The following is a 20,544-nucleotide window of genomic DNA, read 5'->3' as shown; positions in this document are numbered from 1 at the left end:
CAGGTGGCTCAACACCCTTTTATCGCAATTTAGCTATTTAAAATTTTGGTGAATTTGGTGGCAAATTCAAATAAATTTAAACAATTCATGCGTGCGATCTGGTTACGACCCACTGATAGTATTAGGGTGGACCTTCATGCACGCTTAAAACCATGTTTTTCTTATGGTATGAACAACATTTTGATAATATAAATAATTTTTTTCCACTATAAAGAGACTTTTGCGAATTGGAAAGGTTTAATGGATGTTATAGATTCCTTAGGGAACGTCAATGCTAATGAAGGACCTTTATTTTTCAGTGTTTTTTTCTTCTTCTAAAAATCATACTTTTCTGTATTCTGTTTCTACGAATTCCTACGAAATCTGTACCCCATAAAACAGTTATGTTTTCTCGTGAGATAGGGTTGCTTTTGATTTGTGTCACAACTGGCTAAAAAAAGTGTGAAGGCTGATGTCACGCACCACTTATTAAGCTGTGACATCATGTACGAATGTTTCTAGAAAAGTTTTCAGCGAGGATGTGTGCTTTGAGCTGCCAAGAATGTAAGGGATCACTTAAGTCTTGAAGGATCTCTGTTTATCCTCATTGAAAGATCAAGTTACAATCTGTTGATGAGAATTTAGATCAAATAAATTGGCACATAAATCATATAAATGTGGCAGTTTATTAACGGTTGATTATGTTTTCATTGGTTTTTCATGACTGTTTTTAATGACTCATTCCTTTTTTAGAGATATGCAAATGAGAGTTTTAGGCACGTGGTAGGAAATCTGTCACTGGCAGCTGGCTGACAGATAAACGAACATGTTGACAACACTGTAATGACATGGCAATGAAATCTACAACCATTTGTTTACCAAGAACTTGAATTCAAGTAGATTCAAAACATTTGGAAGAAGTAAAATACACTGAAAAATCTAGTTGCAAATAATCATGGCATGATTCCCACACTGTTTTTCACTAAACGAACATATGGAAGAATTATCTAAATGATAGTTCATCAGAAATGTTAATATTTAATAAATATACTTACACCAATGTATCGATACCCAGTAATAAAAAGCAATATATGATGCATTAATTTGATCCAATTCAGGTTAAATTATATTAAAACATCTCTGTATTGAAATGGTTGAGCCACTAAGAGTAGTTGCGAAACTAGTCTATTGACACGGAGTTTAAGATGAATGTTTTCATTAGAAGTTTCGGTACAAACAGTATCATTTTGAAATGTACACATCGATGTCGGGTTCCTACCCACAGTGTCGTCTTGCACTGAAAATACTAAATGTTTGTGGTGTCAATATGTGTTTACCTTTCCGTGCATGAGCAGCCGGAGAGTTAGAGTGACGTTCATGCCTCCATCTCCAAAATCCTGCTCACAGTTCATCCTGACGTGGGATTCGGACCCAGGGAGACGCATGAAAGATGCTCTACGGATGATGGAATGGGCAGGGAGGGGGGGAAGCAGGACTCTCTCCTTCCACTCACCACTCTGGAAAGACAACACAAAATATTTGTCAATAACTTAAACCAATATTATGCTATTTTAAATGTTGATAATTTGGTTTTGAAGTTCTCCTACAATAGATTTATTCATTTTCTCATAATATGCATTGCAGATCACCTCATTTCTCAAAGCGTTTAAAAACGGTTCGTTCAAAGATTCGGTCTCTCTAAACTCCTCCTTTCTGAGAGTCTACTCTGCTCTGATAGGTCAGATGGCCAATCTGTTGTGATTGGTCTACTCTGCTCTGATTGGTCAGATGGCCAATCTGTTGTGATTGGTCTACTCTGCTCTGATTGGTCAGATGTCCAGTCTGTTGTGATTGGTCTACTCTGCTCTGATTGGTCAGATGGCCAGTCTGTTGTGATTGATCTACTCTGCTCTGATTGGTCAGATGGCCAGTCTGTTGTGATTGGTCCACTCTGCTCTGATTGGTCAGATGGCCAGTCTGTTGTGATTGTCTACTCTGCTCTGATTGGTCAGATGGCCAGTCTGTTGTGATGGGTCTACTCTGCTCTGATTAGTCAGATGGCCAGTCTGTTGTGATAGGTCTACTCTGCTCTGATTGGTCAGATGGCCAGTCTGTTGTGATGGGTCTACTCTGCTCTGATTGGTCAGATGGCCAGTCTGTTGTGATGGGTCTACTCTGCTCTGATTGGTCAGATGGCCCAGTCTGTTGTGATTCGTCTACCGTTCCGGAAACAAAATGCCCATTACCATACCTGAATTTTAGCTCTGGAGCTTTTATACACAGTGATACAAACAGTAACAATGGCATTGCTTATTCTGTATCAGTTCCAGCCAGAGTCCTCATCCTTTGGGAAGTGCATGCAAAGTGGATTTGCAGCACTGAAAACAGTGTCTTCTCGACATGTCGACAACACGAACCAACCACAATTGCTGACAGCTCATTTTGGCATATCAGAATCAATTCTTTCTAGGAGACAACTTTATTTGTCATGGACTTTGATCTTTGAAACTTTGCAGGCCTTTTACATTGACAAACTACTATATTACACACTGCATGAAAGGTAATGTTCAAAAAAGCATAATAGGGGAACCACTGGAATAAAATATTCTTTAGTTTTATTTAACATGTTGCAGAAATGTCAACTACTTCTATATTTATGTGCATTTTGCCTTCATTGGGACTTAAAAGGATGGGTGTGGGATTGGAAAACGACCCCAACCCAGATTCAAACCGGTGTTGGTTTCTGCTTGCCTTGACAGGAGTCTGCGTGTCTCACAGCGGTAAATAAGACGATCTGTAATAGCCCCGCCATCTGCTCTTGTGTGCAAAGTATTCAGTTAAGTGAGGACAACCATGACAAGTGAATCCAACAATGCCTCAGCAGCTGAATGATGACAATGAGGTGTTCTGTTACAGTGGCACCAAAGTCAGCATCGCCAATTTAGCCAATCTCACAAAGCAGGAGAGGACGACTGTAAGTGCTTGTTGAAATGATCCACACTGCATGCTCCACGGTTTTTGGTGAAGGCCCAGAATTGGAGTAAGAGGTGAAGCTGGTTTTGGCAATTTCGTTCTTTTTGAAACAAGAAATTGCAGTGTTTGTGCACCCCTGCCTCTATGTGAAAGAAAAACCACAGGCTCTTTTGAGACCATCTGATGGCTTTTTTTAGGCAGTGTGGTGTAAAGAGCAGTGGGAGATATTCAACATAGCAAATCTGAAGTCCAAATTAGCCGTAATAATTTGATATGCATTCTACAATCCCAGAATCACACATATCAACAAGAGAGATGATTTCTGGAGGAAGGATAATTTTAAATCAAAGTCATGTGGTGCGACCAGAAAAGTCATGGGATCCAACCAATCTGAATAAATAAATAAATAAACAAACAAGAAATTATATTATAGACCCTTATGACTATGTCAAGGTCAAAAATATCAGATCATTTGACCTTTTTAATGACAAGGCAAGGTTAGCTCAGGTTGTAAAATGTCATGTGGTGCACTCTCCACAAAATGTAATGATAGAGAAAAAAAAGAGTTGATGTTGAGAAATAAAGAAAGAAAAAATTGCTAAATGTTTTGCTTGTAACCTACATCTCCTGAGAGATCATAATCAAGCTTACTTGGCACTCAAAAATTTCAGTCAGCTTCTAAACGTCCCCAAAATTAGTCTGCATGAGTCATAATTTAAAACTTGATTGGCAAGTGTTGTTGAAGCTTCGGGGTGAATGAAACAAGCTCTCGACTCTCAGAGGAACTGCTACATCAGACGTCACGAGTGCTAAAACAGCGCTATCACAGCATGCTAATGGCAAACTTGGTTGAGCAGTTGATGATACATAGAATCAAACGCACCAACATCTGCTCGTCGAACACCACTCAGATTTACCAACATTGCGGTTGTCTGAAAACTGCCGACAGGTTAATTAAGGCTGCCGTTGATGCGGCCACTCAATTACAGGTGTGGGTGTGTGTTTTCAGATAACACTGGAAGGCATCCAAGATTTCGACGTCAGTCGGGGCTCCAAAAAAAAAGTAGGTCAGAAATCCAAAAAGCAAAGCAGAAGCCCACGAGAGGCACCGACGAGGCCGTCGTGTAGGAGTTTGGCAGTGTGTTATTTGGACACTCATGTCCACGGGTGGTGCTGGCATATGCATGTCATTAGTGCAAAGCTATCGCTACTTGTGCCTGTCTCGTTTTCTTCTCTTCCCTCAAGGCGATCCACCAACCTATTAGGAGAAGAGACAGCGAGATGAACAGGAGAGAAAACGTGCCCACTGGTTTGCACCTGTGGTCGCCGGGATTTCGCCAAGTTGAATGCGTTTCTGGATCTTCTGTTGGTTCTGTCATTTTTATTTAGTTTAACTAAAATAACTAAAACTAAAATAAAAATTTGTAAAAACTATATAGACAATAAAATTTTTGTATTTTTGCCATTTTTATTACATGAAAAACGTACTAAAAAAATAAAAATAAAAAACTAAATAAAATAATAGTATATCAATCATACTAAAATAACTGCTATGACATTTGTTTTATTTTTTTCCCCAAATTCTGTTTATTTAATTTTTCCAAATTCCATGCTTTCCATTTCAACTTTTCTGGATTCTGTCTTAATGGTTTGAATCCATTTTATTAGTCAAAAAGGATGTCTAAACAATTACAATCGTAATAAACAATTGTATTTTTTTTTCAATTTGCATCAAAAGATTTGCAAATTAAATTATGTCGGTAGGTATTAAAACAACTGTGCTGACTGTCAAGGCTCCCTGCCAGCCAATAATCAATTACATAAAAGTGTAAAAGCCAATCTTACTTGGTTTTCTATGACTTTACACCTGTATATATAAGAACCTGTAGCAATATTTCTGTTGGAACACAATCTCCCATCTAATTAATGCTAATCACCTGTAAATCTCTCTACTCTTTATGTGTAATACACACACACATTTAATGACGATTAATTAGCAGTGCTAATTGACGCTTCGCCGCCCTGTAGTGTGTGAAAATATGTTTTGTCGAGACTGGCCACAGTCTATTACAGCGGAGGTCTGTGTTCTATTAGCCTTTATTCTGGAAAATAAGTGCATGCCTCACAGTTCCTGGATTATTTATTCTATATAAGAAACTAGACTGTGAATAAACTGCTATTCTTTTGTGAATATACTTCTCATGCTTAAGTATTTTTGAATAATAATAATAATAACCAACTCTTATTTATGTCCTTAATAATAATGCATACAAGTTCAATGAATTACAAAATGCAAGTCAAGTTTGTTTTAATGTTTGTAAAGGTGCAATATTTTTCACAGGTGAAATTATGACATTTTAATTTAAATAAATCCATGCAATCGGGAAATTCGCGTGAGGGCGAAAGATTTCACATAATTGACCGACAGAAAGCGACACGATATGAGAATGACTTCTGTGTGAATGGTGCTTCATTCATCGCTACACTATTGATAATATAAAATTATAATTTTTTGTCCACAACATTTTGGCACAATTTCACTACTGTGGCCACGCCAATATCTGAAGTTTTTAGCTCTTTATAATCACCCAGATTTATCCTAATTTGGACTTGCACATATTAATAAGCATTTCTGAATAAGGTGTTTGCATGGCCCAACATTTTTATTAAAACAAAAAATACACCCGTGTTATTCAGATTCTAGAAACCGGAATATTGGCGTAAACTGGTTTAGCGAACAAGTTAATGCATTTATATGATGCTTACATAATCCGAATATTGCCAAATTCAGATTAAAACAAAAAATATACATGTGTTACTCAGATTCTACAAACCGTAATATTGGCTTAATCTGGTTATAGTGATCAAGTAAAAGCATTTACATAATCGGAATATGACCAAATTCTAATTTAATATCAGAATATCCTTGTGCATGCAAATGCAACCAGTGATGATATCAGAATGTAATACTATAAGCAAGTCCATGGTATTTACATGGTACCCCAAGGAAAACATTATCATGGTAAGCATGTCTAAGCCTTATAAATAAAACACCTCACGTGTCCTTGTATAAATTTAACATGTAACATTGACCACATGCCGTGAGCTAGTATCCCAAACGCACAAGATTTGAGTGCATTTCAGAGCACAGCTTGAGATCGATACATGCTCTTGCGCTGACATTAAGAAGCACCTGCCCTCACACTGGGAAGGGTTTGGATATGAACACAAACTCAGGATTCATTCAAAGCATCTGTATGCAGGGACGCGTTCTAGGTCACGGCAGAGCGCTGATATTTGCATTGGTCTGGTTTTCTCTTTCGCTCTCTCTCTCTTCTTTCCATGTTTGACACGCAGCTCAAATACACACCCTGCCAGTCAAGGCCGTACACGCTAATGTGTCGGTTCACTGCGTGCTTGTCCTGCAGCTCCCCCGCTTCACCCCCGCCAACATTCATAATGGCGCATTCCATGAATACAAGAGCTGTTACCGGAAACCACCAAACTGAGAAGGGAAGGGGAGCCCTAGACTCCAGGACCTTGATGAATACTTGGGAATCATTTCATTCTGCATTGTCAAGTCACCTTTATTTATATAACGCTTATTACAATACAGATAGTTTCAAAGCAGCTTCACAATAATAAACAGGAAAATAACCATGATTTGAAACTTTATTAAATATGAGGCATTTGTGCAGTTTTGTTTTACATGCTTTGTTTAAATGAGCCATTGTAGTTCTCTTTCCTGAATAAAATTTCTTTGATATCTCAACTGCATCTCCTACATTAATGAGATTAAAGGTACAATATGTAAGAATTTTGTAATAAAATATCCAAAAATCACTTGCACAGTGTGATATATTTCCTGCAGTTGACTTACAATATCCCAAAAGTCTCCAAAGATTTTTTATTTCAGAGAAATTCCAATTTTAAACAGGAAAAATGTTTTGCCTGTCAATGACGCAATATCCGCGCTATCCTCGGTTTCCGCTCGTACTGCCATAGCCATGGCGTAACCATGGCGACAGACGTGGACAACTGCGTAGTGCGTAATGTTTAGCGGCACGCTGTTCTTATTTCACTCAAACATTATGGACCATGGCAAGCAGACTTTTGGACAAAAAAGGAGAACTAAAATGAGGCTCAATATCGCCATGGAGCTCCACATCCGCGACTAACTTGGACTTGACAGAGCTTCACGAGTCACGACTTGACAGCGACACCCAGGGTCCGAAATTAACACCCGCCAAGCGCCAAATGCGGGTAGATTTTCCATTTGGCGAGTAAATCTCAAAAGGCTATCCGCCACACTGGCGGGTGAATGTTCAAAATAATAATTTAATAAAATGTTTTTAATAAAATGTTTGTCCCGCCATAGTCTTATCTGATCGGTGAGTAGCCGAATGTAGACGAACTGCTGCGCGTGTGACAGGGCGCATGTTAACTGAAGAACGAGCAGAGAGAGAGAGAGCCCCGGTCGCGCACGCGCTCTCTCCCTCTCTCTCTCTCAGTGGAGACAGGCGAAAGTAGGCTCCACCGTCTCCTAAGGCTGTCTTCAGCATCCGAAATTAACACCCGCCAAATGCTGGTAGATTTTCCGTTTAGCAAGTAAATAATAAAATAAAATGTTCGGACACTCGGGAGGTCGTGAGATATTGCACACGTTACGAGTCAGCTAAACTGATAATCGCGTCAAAGCAGCTGGTACACGGCACGACTGTCTGTGAGCTTTCGCGCTAAACACAAGAGACCGGAGTTTTCAATGTTGCAGGCAATAGCTTCAGATAGAAAATGACAGAAATGTGTGTGCAAATGAACAGAAGCCATTCCTTTCATCATAAAAACGAGAGAGAGAGAGAGAGAGAGAAAGAGAGAGAGAGATTGAGAGTGTGTGCGTGTGCGTGTGTGTAAAAAAAAAAATTATTATAGCTTACATTTCAAATTTTGCTCTGGACAATTTTTTATGTTTGTATTCAACATAATACCTTATCTCAATTAAATGTACTGAAATTTATGTATATGTGACACAAAAAGGCTGTTTATTATTTTGGCCGGTAAAAAATATGCTTGGCTGGTGGATATTTTCATCTACCAGTCCCTGTGGCAGGTGAGCCAAAAAGTTAATTTCGGACCCTGGCGACACCGCTCTTACACATACTTTATTAGACAGGTGAGCAAATGTACATACAACAAATCAATGTTATAATATGATCTGTATGTTATTCTAATGTTGATCTAGCTTACTAGTAAGCTGCTAGTTTCATATAGCAAACAAACTAATACATAGAATAACATTATAACTTTCAACACACTCAAAATGCTGTTTAGTATGATAGTGTAACGTTAGACCGAGTGAAACAGCGCTGCGTTACCTCACAAGTTTAATTCATCACATAAACTGACCTGTGTGAGTAGTAATTCAGCACTTGCGGGTAGTTCGGTAGAATTAAATATCCTTTTTCCTTTATATCCGCGGGACTCGCGTGTGATATCTGTCTATTACTAGCAACCGCGACCTCCTTCATACCACTGTAATGTTAAAAAATATGAATGTTTTCACTCATCCATTAACATTATTAGATCCATCAACTTGACAGTCCCATCATTCAGCTCGTCACTGCGTCATAAACCTACGCCTTTGTTATTTTAAGAGGTTAGCGACCCCTAGCGGCGGAAAAAGTTACATACTGTAGCTTTAAAGGAAAGCAAACTAAGACTTTTGCTTAAATATCCTGTGGAAAAGGTCTCAGTAATCTCGTCTAGAGTTTCTCAAACTACGCTCAGATTTGTCGAGTTTGCGACCAAAAGGCAGCCACCTTTAAAGGGTAACTAAACCCCTGGTCAGAGCCTGACTCCACCCACTGGCAATATTTGAAAAATGCTGGAAAAGTGGGCAGAGCCCAACGGACGAACCGAGGGCGGGGCTGAGCGGGTGATTGACAGACCCGCAGTGACGCAGTGATTGACAGCTGCTGTCAGACTCGCTAAGATGGAGAGTGACGCAAGTAGCTTTGCAACAGAGCGGTCATTTAAAGTCGAGGACTTTTCTCCCCCACCTTCCCCTGAAGTGGAGGAATTGTCTGTGGACACAGAGCTAAAACCATATCAATTCGAGCCGCGAGCTCAAACTGCGGTGTCGCATCGCATTAACTCCCGCATCGCGATCGGCATCCGACGATGCTAGCGAAGCAGCCGCGCAAGAGAGAATGGGTCCAGTATCTGAGTGGATTATTATTACTATTGACCTACGTTAAGCATATTTTGCCGCTATGTGAAAAGAAATATCCAGCAAAACGCGCCGGTGGTTGAGGAGTCCGTGCAGGAAGGGCAGCGTTTGGCACACAAGTGCATGTAAACACTGGCGCCTAATTTCCAAGTCTAGTCCAGCAGTGCTGTTGCAACCGGCAACGCTACACCTACGTACCATCCTAACCACTGTACTAAACACAGATAAAGCTGATGCTAAAAATCTACACTATACTAACTGATGCAATACTATGCTACAAACTAAACTATGCTTCTAACAACACTAACAACTATGCTAAATAACTACCTAGGCTACACGAAACAATCTAAATAACTATATAAATGCTATGCTAACTAGATGCTGAAATACGCTATCCTGATCGTTTTCAATACTCGTAATTCCAATTTCCAACTCCTGACTCGCTACAGTGGTGTTGACGGAAGCAGATGCGCTCTTTTAGCGCAGGGGCTGCCAGGGGCGTGGCAGAGTAGCGTCACAGAGTACCCTACGTCAGAGAGTACCCCTACTTCAGGAGATTCTGTTTAACCTGAAGAGGGCAGCACTCAGACGTTTTTACACCATATATTTGAAAATTAAAACACTTTATACTAAAATGTTTAAAAAAAGTACTCGAATCAATGAACAGCATTTATGAAGCTCCATTCTTACAGATCATTAACTAAAAAAAGTTGGTTTAGTGTTTAGTTACCCTTTAATGTTGTTTAACGAATTTTAATAGGTGAAATCCAGTCATTTTAATAGGAATCCACGCAGTCTGTAATTTGTGAGGGAAAAAGTTTATGCAACGGGTTCAAGTTGGTTAAGCAAATTTGCAGTGATGATGACCAACAGAAAGCAGCATGGTTTAAAAGTAGTGGTCGACCAATATATCGCCAAGACCGATATATCGGCCAATATTTGGCATTTTTTAAATATCGGTAACATCGGTAATTACTGTCTCAAATTCGAAGGACTTTCTCGGACATCCATCAGCACACAATATAATTTCTATTACAGCCAATGACACTTCGTCTCTCAGTGTACATGAATTATGGAACTGATTTCGAATACTTGTAAGATGGGGTTAAAACCATTCTTTGGATCCCTGTCGACCCCCAATTCCCTTCCTCTTTCCCAGTGACCCACGGACGACTGATTCACGGCCTGTCCCAAGGGTTGTTCGGCAATATCGCCATCACTCCACCAAAAATCATACAAGCCTCTGTCTCTTTAAACGCTGTGCTGTCCTTGGACTAGACGCTTTATTAACATCACACAAGGGCTGAGTTAATGTTATTGTTGGGTGAATCGCATTGACGATATGGAAAGCAGTGGGTCTAATCTCTAAAGCAGGACAACAATGAGCCAGCAGGCCTTGGGTAAATAATATTTTCTCTGCTGGAAAAAAAAGCATTTGTGGTTATATTTAAATTTGCAAAAAAATAAAAAAATAAATCCCCATATGAACCCATTGCGAAACTCAATTTCATTTGAGTCTGAAGCATTAAAATGCATGTAGATGGTGTATTATATATAAGAAAATAACTCTATATGATATGATTTTTATATTGCAGATATTTTTTGCTCCAATTAGCAGTGTACTGATTGTCATAAATTAACTCATTAATCAGTTTTCAGAAACAGATCCTTACAATAGGAATATTGATTCGAAAATTTGTTTGGAGATCATGTAATAATGAATGCATAGAATAAAAAACAAGTGGAAATAAGTGGGGAAAAAAGTGGAAAAAAAATAAAAAAAATATTACCACACGTTCTGTCATGAATAGATTTCACCGGAGGCAAGATGAAGCGAACCCACATGCAACTTTAATTATAAAAGTATGTTTAACATAAAACAAAGGCTGGACACTAGAATAACAACAGGAAACATTCAATACTAGACAAAGACACAGGGCAAACATGAGGGCTTAAATACACAAGACTAACGACAAGACAAGGGACACCTGTGAACAATAATCAGACGATTAACCAATGACAAGACACATGGCAGGATCACATGACAAACGGAATCACATGACAAGACAATAACCAGGAACAAGAAACAAAACCCAAACCGTGACATATATAATAAATATGCATAAAAATTGCAGGGCATTTATATATATATATATATATATATATATATTTTTTTTTTTTAATATACATATACATATACATATATATATATATATATATATATATATATATGTATATGTATATGTATATTAAAAAAAATATATATATATATATATATATATATATATATATATATATATATAAACTGCCCTGCAATTTTTATGCATATTTATTTAATACATGTTTATTTAATATGGTTTTAATGTAATCCTTGTATACTACTCTGATCTGTAAATATCCTGAACTAAAAAGAAAAATCAAACAAGTCAAACATACATATTGCACAAGTGTCCCAATAATGAATGTGAATGCTAAATATCTAATCTCAAATGTGCTTTGCCATGTACGCACATGGAGCATCATCCAATCAGTGGGAGAAAAAAAATATAGAAAAAAAACAAGTGGGCATTACTTAATACAAATAAATAAATACATGAAAATTACATAAACACACACTTATGTATTAAATAAAAATATATCTAAATAAACACATAAAAACTACCCTCACTGATTCTATGTAGTTGTTTATTTAATGCATGTTTATTTATTAGATTTATCCATCACATATCCGAATTATCCCAAATCTGACAAATATATAACCAAAAATCAGACAATTATGAATGTGAATGTGAATGTGAATGCCAAATACCTAATCAATTTTTTTGTTTTTTTTGTTTGCTGTTTACACACAAACGAGATCCAATCAATGGTAGTTTGGAACTGATTGCCAATGTAAGCTAAATGGATTCGCCAAAAAAAAAAAACAAGTTATTAAAAAGAAAAATCACACCTAACATTTGTTGTTCTCCGCATATATCTTGCAGAGAGGAGTATTCACACTCGATAACTCGCCGGAGTGTAGGGTAACACGTCTCAGCTTTGACAGAACACAAAGACAAAACAAGATCATGCAGTTTCGCCTTTCCTCCCTCCACCCACTCCATCCATCCTCACGTCTCGCCCCCCCTCTCCTTCCATCACTCATCCCGCGCTCATGATCACTATAATTATGCTGAGTGGGATAGCAGGGGCGTTGAAGAGCTCTCGAAAGAAGTGCACGTGCTTAAGCACAAAGCAGCCCGACTCGATTTGGGCTGATTTCTTTTGTGACAGTTGCGTCACAATCGCGCATTATTACGTTTCGTTGCAATAATTGACGGCGCGGACTGCGAGTTAAGGATGATTTTGTCGTGATTTTCTGATTGCTCTCTTTTCTGAATCAATTTCCTTCGCTGACAGCTCGTGCTCTACAACAACTTAAAGGTCAATAAATGCATTTGCAAGCCCCTGGGGTAAAGATAACACCACGTTATCAGGAAGCCGAGAGCGATTTTACTGTCAAAGACTTAGCATAATTACTGCGCGGTGGAGATTTGATTTTAAACGCAAAGTGAAGTGACAGTACTTTTGTCGCTGTGATATTATTTACTCTCTCGCTCCGTGTCTTCATGTCCCTCTCTCTTGTTCTCGGCAGAGAGCTGAGTGTGCAGCTCGGGGTAATGTTGCTTTTTTTTTCTTCTGTGAAAGCCGCTCTGCCGGATGACTGACAGCTAAACGGCGTCGGTGACCTTGGCCGCCGAGGGGCTCCGGCCGCCTGAGATTTATGTGACAGGTCTGAAAACAACTCGGCGAAGGGACCGGGACCGGAGGAGGAATCCTGCATGCTGCTGACGGCACCTCCACGCCACAAGGGGCAAATGTGCACAAGTGCACAGAATACAACTGTGAATAGACACAAACCAACGGAAAATTTCACATTCAATTGAAAAAAAAATGCAAAAGGAATAGTTACAAAAAAATGAACGAAGTCATCATGGACATGACTTCATGATACTTTAAAATATTTTCGAGCATCTTATTTCCATACTATCCCAAAAAGATAAAACACCATAAAACATCCATATTAATAATAATTCTTAATAATAACTTTAATAAAATGTACATTAATAATGCGGAATATATATATATATATATATATATATATATATATATATATATATATATATATATATATATATATATATATATATATATATACACACATTTATATATATAATCCATTTATTATATTATTCATATATATTTATCCATATATATATATATATATATATATATATATATATATATATATATATATATATATATATATATGGATAAATATATATGAATAATATAATAAATGGATTATATATATAAATGTGTATATATATGTATATATATATATATATATATAATCCATTTATTAAAAATATAATATATATATATATATATATATATAAACAAATATTAATAATGAATATTAATAATGAATAATAATAACTATATTTAATAAAATATTCATATCAATATTATTATTTTTTATTGTTATTAAATTAAAGGACTGTTATATTATTATTAGTAGTAGTAGTATTACTGCTACTGTTAATAATACTACCCCTATTTCTAATAATAATATTATGCTGATAAAATAATAACAACAACATTAATACAAATGTCCATTAAAAATTATACTACACTAATATATATATATATATATATATATATATATATATATATATGTATAAAATATTTATATTTATAATATTTATATATATATATATAACGAGAGAGATCTATAAACATAATTATTAATAATGAGTATTATATTTAATACACACACACACACACATATATATAATATTTATATATTTGTATTGTATTTAATATATCAATATTGTTATTATTCGTTGTTATTAAATAAAATTACTGTTATATTATTATTATTATTATTTCCATACAGATATAGATGTGTGTCGCCATCTAAACAATCCCAAAAACATACAGCAATAAAATACAGTGAGTAAATCTGTGCCAAAGGTGACATGACTCATGAGATCACAGCCGCTGAGTTTTCCACATAGTGCTGATCTGGAATCAGCATCCTCAAAAGAAGAAAAACAAACGCATGTGGTAGAGGAGGAGTAGCAAACATACTCCTGACCTCAGATCAGTGAACAAGAGCATATAATCTGAATTGCTGTTTGCACAAGGACAAAGAGAAACAAAATGCGGGGTAAAATTCAAATTATGGACACCAAACATTTGAATCTCAGCACTGCAAAGCCATGATCAACGTACTTCAGCTACAGCACATGCATTAAAGGACAAGCTCATAGGGACAATGTCATATCATTCTAAATTAAACCCGTGCAGTTTTACAAGGACTGTTTTCTAATGTGGATCTGATACTATTGATCGTCTGCGCCAAAATGACCTCTACTTCCTTTACAGTCTCTTATTGCATTTAAGGACATTTTACCAGCACAAATGTAGCCTAATCATGGACTGCATAAGCTGTACAAGACACAAACCTTTACCGCACAATCTAAAGTTGCTAGCAAATGAGTTAGCTTAGATGCTAATGACATATTCGTTGCTTATTGATTGTGTGTCAGATTGTCATCCTGTTTAAATAGTTTCACATTAGATTTAACCTCTAATGGGCTTCTTCTGTGAGAGTCTCTTGTAAAAAAAGAAAATTAGCCAATCAGAAAGCCTGTGTGATAAGCGCCGCCAGCATAATTACATGGTGTTTGTCCCAATTCAAATACTTCAAGGATGCGTAGATTAAGTTCATAGTGTATAGTGTGTCATGTTGGACTTTCTCTTCAAAAATGTTTTGGTGGAAATGACAATCACAAATGTTTGCAATATAAAATCTAAAGCTTTAGCTACTTAGCTTAAATGCTAATGCTATCAACAGGGTTGATGTTTTGTTTATTACTGCTTTCTTTGCTTTTCATTGCTTTTTGAATACAAGGTTGTATCAAGTCAATGCTAACAACAAGGTTGCTGTTTTTGCTTATTGCTTGTGTTTGTCTGGTTCTCATCCTATTTGAATTTTCTGGGTAATATTTTTGCCTCTGATAGGTTTCTTGTGTCAGAACCACTTGTAAGAGAAAAAGTCAGGAATACTTTTTCTTGCCAAGTTCTGGCATTGAAATTACATTCTCTTTTTGCATTTATAGGCATTTTCTATTCATGACCTAAAAAATAAACAGATTTTTACCACATACAATCTACAGCTACTTAGACTAAAAGTATATGCTAATGAGATGTTTATTGTCCTTAGATTTCATCCTTTGTGGTTGTATCGTGTCAGGCTACCTCCTAAAAAAGAAGGTTCAGAAAGGGCCAGGGTTCAAAAAGACTTAATCGATAGTGCCGCCACCTAAATTACCTCTCAGTTTCCTGGCTGTGGAATTACAGGTTTAGCACGGATCAGGCTCAAATCATGATTCAATCAGTCAGATGGTGGATTATAATGTGTTTGAGAGTAGCCCACGTGGAGTGTGCCGTCATGGCCTTTCTAATCTAGCACACGTTGTTTGGTCATTAAAATTACAGAACGAAATAAGCATGCATCTATAGAAATCTGATTATTAAGATGGTCTATTTCTTGTTAAACTAAAAGTAACTGTGAATAACTCCAAATTGGCTGGTTGTGAAATTGTTGAGGGCAGCATACTCTCTTATTGCAAATGAAGCACTTAAACCCTGAAGTAAAATTGTAATTTTGCACATAATAGAAGTAGTTAACAAAGTCAAACACATGACCACTAATCCAACCGCTGTGCCTGGCATATGAAGGTATCAGCGATTTCCCTAATGCTTAAACCCAATGCAATTCTACTCATAATTTTTTCTCATTTTGTGCAAAAGGCTCTAGCTGAGTGGCGGTGCCGAATTAAATTTGTTCAGTGATCTCAGACTCCAAGCAAAGCTTGAAGTACAAGGACTGGGTAGATACTTAATGAGTGTGGGCAATAAACTGAAACTGCCCTATTTTGATTTAATTAGATGCTCCGCGAAGGCAGCAGAGTTATTTATCCTTCCTGAGGCTCTGCCGATGGGCTTGGCGTACCCGGCAGGAAACTCCATTTCCACTTCTCTTTTCTTAGCTTTCATTTCTTACCCCTCGGTTTCTCTGCCGCCACTTAAGTCTGGGTGAAGGTCATCGGCCGAGAATATTGGCAGAGGAAAATTACACCACCTTCTTTTCTTATTTTCTATCTCTGACCCCGGTTCTGAAGTGGCACAGGATTACTCGCATACCAAAGGATGGCGGTGTAAATACAACGGAGATTGGAAAGAAAGGACCAGAGAAGCAACGTAAAGGAGTTATTGGATTTTCAGAGTTCCCATTTGCTTCCAGTGAAACTACACTGAGATCACAAGGGGTGGGTAATCTGCCATTAGTCGGACATCCGTAAGTGCTTCCTCTTGACCACAGCCATACTGCATAAACTTGTGATTGCTACTGTGGAAGACTTCCAAAGAGAAATTGTCAAATGAATCCGGCACTTTATTCCAGACGGTTTCTGAAAGCAGACTTGAGAACTCCTATCTTGTTGCTTGCCATACACAGAGATTATGGGAAACTTCACTCTTGATGAGCCAACCCCAGCCTTCCTGACACAAACTGACCCAAATACATAATATACCAGCACTGCAGTGCATCTTCCGTTTGAATTTACTTGCAACTGACGCCTTCAGTTGCCATCATGACTCAGGCAAGTCTTTTTTTCAAGGGGTGGCTTGTGATATCCTTGCCATTAGAGGTCTGTGTCAGCCAGCCCTTCCAATGACAGATATGTGGTAGGTTTAGAGACTTGACGCCTGAGCCCAGTGGAGCATGGTGCTAAAACAACACGGCGTGCCACCCACCCTTCACACAGGGGTGGATTCCAGGGCTGCTGCACAAAGCAAACTGAGTGGGGCTGGGCGGAGGGACAGGGTAGGGCTTTTGTCAGCTGCACAAGCAGAGCGGTTCGGGCGTGTGCCTCTGATCTTTGGGAAGCTCCTCAGCTGTTCCCTGCTGGACAGCTGGACCCCTGAGGGATCCAGACAGCCTGCTCAAATTAGAGTACAGGCGACAGGACTCGATGCATTTCCCTTGTGAAAACATGTCTTGCTTTTGCTACACACAACTGCACAAATTCCACCAATAACCACATTTTTTATTATTCAAAGTGCATAATTGCGAACTAGGTGATTTCACCAAGTAGGACCTATGGCTGGATCAATATCCTTTTGACTAACATTCCTGAAACAATGATGTTATCCTCTATTACTTAATTAAAAATTTTAATTAAAGGGATAGTTTACCCCCCAACAATTAAATTCAGTCATAATTTACTCACCCTAATGTCGTTCCAAACCTGAAACTAATCAAAGATAATTTGAGACATGTCTTTATGTTTTTTTGTTGTTGTTTTTTTCATACAGTGGAAGTGAATGGTCACCGTTTGGTTACCAACATTATTACAAATACTGTACCTTCTTTAGTGTTCCGCATAAGAAAAGAAAGTAATACAGGTTTCCAATTTTTTATTTTTTTGTGGGTGAACTATCCCTTTAAAAAAGCAGTTTACACATTCAATGATGATGAACAAGTTCTGTTTTTTTTTATTTTATTTTTTTTATTAAAGCTCAAGAATTCAGATAATCAGATTATTTTAATTGGATACCATGCGAACTGTAAAACTGTTGTTGGAAGCTTACAAAACCAAGTAAACCATAAAAAGTCTAACGGTTGGGTCTACTACATCCAATCGATACATAGCAATCCTAGGCCCTGTTATCACCTGATATTAAGATCTGTTTTGGTCGATCGGATCACAAGTGGATGAAGCTAAATATAGGTGTAAACGTGGTCTAAAACTTTTTGAGCTTGTCCGCTTTCAACCACTTCCAGAAGTAGTTGAAAACGCATGCAGCGGATTGCTTTCGTAGTATAAATGCTCATGTGGTCGAATGCGTTCGAAAAGCAACAAAAAACACCTACTTTCCGCCAACTGACCTAACGCGTAAACGTTTAACGTAAAAGATGGGATTTAAACTTTGTCGGCGGAAGACCCAAGTTTGGTTTGAAGATAAAAAACGTGCCAAGCACAATATTCTCTTACAATTCCCTATTTCTAACACACACTCACAGTGTTCGGCGTGATCTTGCGGCTGTCAGAGCACAAATGAAAACTGATGCTCTCCGTATGTTTTTCAATCGTCTCCATGTGCGTTCATATGTAAATTGCGTAAGCTTATTTCATCAATTAGATCGAAAGATCTGAAAAAGTCCATTCATATACCCCCTCATAGACCATCCCCTTAAATAAATCAGGACAGAAGTGGTTGAAAGGGAACAATAGAGACTTTTAAGATTAAAACATCACATGTAAAAAGGAACATGTCAACAATGTCTACTTGTGATTCGATCGACCAAAACACATCTTAATGCCAGGTGTAAACAGGGACTTAGTTGTAGACATCCCTCTGCCTAATCTTATCCCAAACCCTACCTCCACAATCAATACAGATTTTGATACTGATTCACAGGGGTTCAAGCCCCTACAGTAACTGTAAAATCACTAATCCCATTGGTTTATAGGAATGATGTTCTAAGAATTATCTTCACAAAGTTGAAAATTGCATGAAGCAGTTAAAAGACACTCTGCCTACAGTACATCCTTAACTGCACCACAGGGGTGACAAAGAACACAAGAAATGCATAACCAACCCCTCTAATATTTGCTTCTTTGAAGGCCTGGCCACTTCAACCAAGCACTACTCTTCAATTGAACAGTGGTCAGACTCACACCACATCTCCTCAAGGTTTTAATGAGGTCCGCGGGGAGCAGAAGCAGCCTGCTCGCCGTGCCCTAACACTCTGTAAGAGCGCTGACCTCCTGCCCCATCATACTGTCAAACTGTGTCATAAGAGACGCAAGAACTATTAAAACCAAATGAGAAATGAAAAACGAGTTGCATAACTTGCACTGCTAATGATCCGTTCAGTGTACATGTTGGCTTGCCGCTGTTTATTTCTCAATTCTGCTCAAAGATAAGCCAGGCTGATTAATGTTCAGTCACAAGGAGGTGATGATAATTACCCCGACTGATAAAATGTCACAGATGTTAAAGGTTACATTCGTGCCCTGTTCTTGATAACTGGCCTCCTTACCATTTAATCCCTCCAGAGATATTTTTACTCTGTATCATAGCCATTTTGATGACTAATCTTACCTAATCTCCTCAAATGATCTAACTTTATGGTGAAAGAAGCTATTTTTGCCACACAATCTGTCCTTTAATCTACGTTCAAGCATCGTCCTTTCATTTACAGTGCTTTGCCATGAAGAATACGCCTTAGAAGTGAGGTATTCATTTCTTCTATGTTAAAACTACCTTCTCATTAAAAAAAATATAAAGTTAAATAATGTAATCAGTATATCGATTCACAGAAAGTGCAAGTTCTGCCTCTTTGATGTTTTCAAAACATTTCTCTGTTTGATTGAGTAGCCCCGACAACAGCAGATTTGACTCAACCAATGGGGTGAGTTTGGGGCGGGGCTATCTATTTGACAGACCAATTGCAGACAGGGAGTGTTTCAGTTTGAAAACCCTCTTTTTTTTGCTGTTATCCAGTGTAGTGACACTAACAGTGCAGGAATTATACACCTTCATCTTTAAATAGAGATAATTCATTGATCTTTCTAACAAATCAATGCGTAAACATGATGCAACAAGCATGCTACTCGAGTTTGCACGTACAACCAGCAAGTGTGTGTGTGCATTAATGAGACAGAGATGGCCTTTTGATTTATTTGCATTACAAAGCAGGCACAAAGACCGACTGTAATCCATCAAAACCAGGCAATCTGATTCCCCCGAAAAGCATTCTTCAGATAAACAAAATTACGGCTTTAAAAGACCTGCGCCCCATCGAATCCTGCACTCCTGATGTTCAGAAAGATTACTTTGGAGAAATATAAATAGATATCTTACAAACAGATACGTCTGATTAAAAAATCCTCTTTAAATAACGTCGCAAATGAATGTATCGTCGCAGGCGAGTCTCATTATTCCTTCAGATGACAAATGGTAAACCCAGGTTGCAATATCCATATACTAATATCCTGGATCCCGTCGTGATTTAATAAATGCACTGCTGACATTTACGCATCTTTATCTTATTAGTATAACAACAAAATATTAGTCCTAAATGAGGAGCGGCATAATAACCCAACGCAACACAGTACCAAATTAGGTGAAGGGACAAATGATCTAATTATGTAATTGTAATTCTGGGGGTTTGTGCTATGACGGGCGAAGAAGCGGGGACGGCAGACAGGCTTGTTAAGCCATGTCATTTTAATTGTGATTTACAG

At 37.8% G+C, this 20,544-nt stretch overlaps 1 protein-coding gene across 9 annotated transcripts in view; it reads right to left on the bottom strand.

Annotated features, from left to right (window-relative positions):
- Positions 1–20,544, bottom strand: part of pcbp4 (poly(rC) binding protein 4) — an 80,028-nt gene that overhangs the window by 31,069 nt on the left and 28,415 nt on the right. For 7 of the 9 annotated variants that reach the window (XM_079594116.1, XM_079594122.1, XM_079594118.1 and 4 more), the window contains one exon: positions 1,317–1,496. In XM_079594116.1, the coding sequence (XP_079450242.1) occupies positions 1,317–1,424 (108 nt within the window). In that variant the 5' untranslated portion in view covers positions 1,425–1,496. Of the gene's footprint in view, positions 1–1,316; positions 1,497–10,968; positions 11,106–20,544 lie in introns of those variants that run through there. The other 2 variants (XM_079594115.1, XM_079594119.1) reach the window with 1 other exon arrangement.

The sequence above is a fragment of the Phoxinus phoxinus genome (assembly GCF_949152265.1).
Source record: "Phoxinus phoxinus genome assembly, chromosome: 20".
NCBI lineage: Eukaryota > Metazoa > Chordata > Actinopteri > Cypriniformes > Leuciscidae > Phoxinus > Phoxinus phoxinus.
The sequence above is the reverse complement of the archived record's forward strand: the minus strand, read 5'-3'. Positions and strand labels throughout refer to the sequence as shown.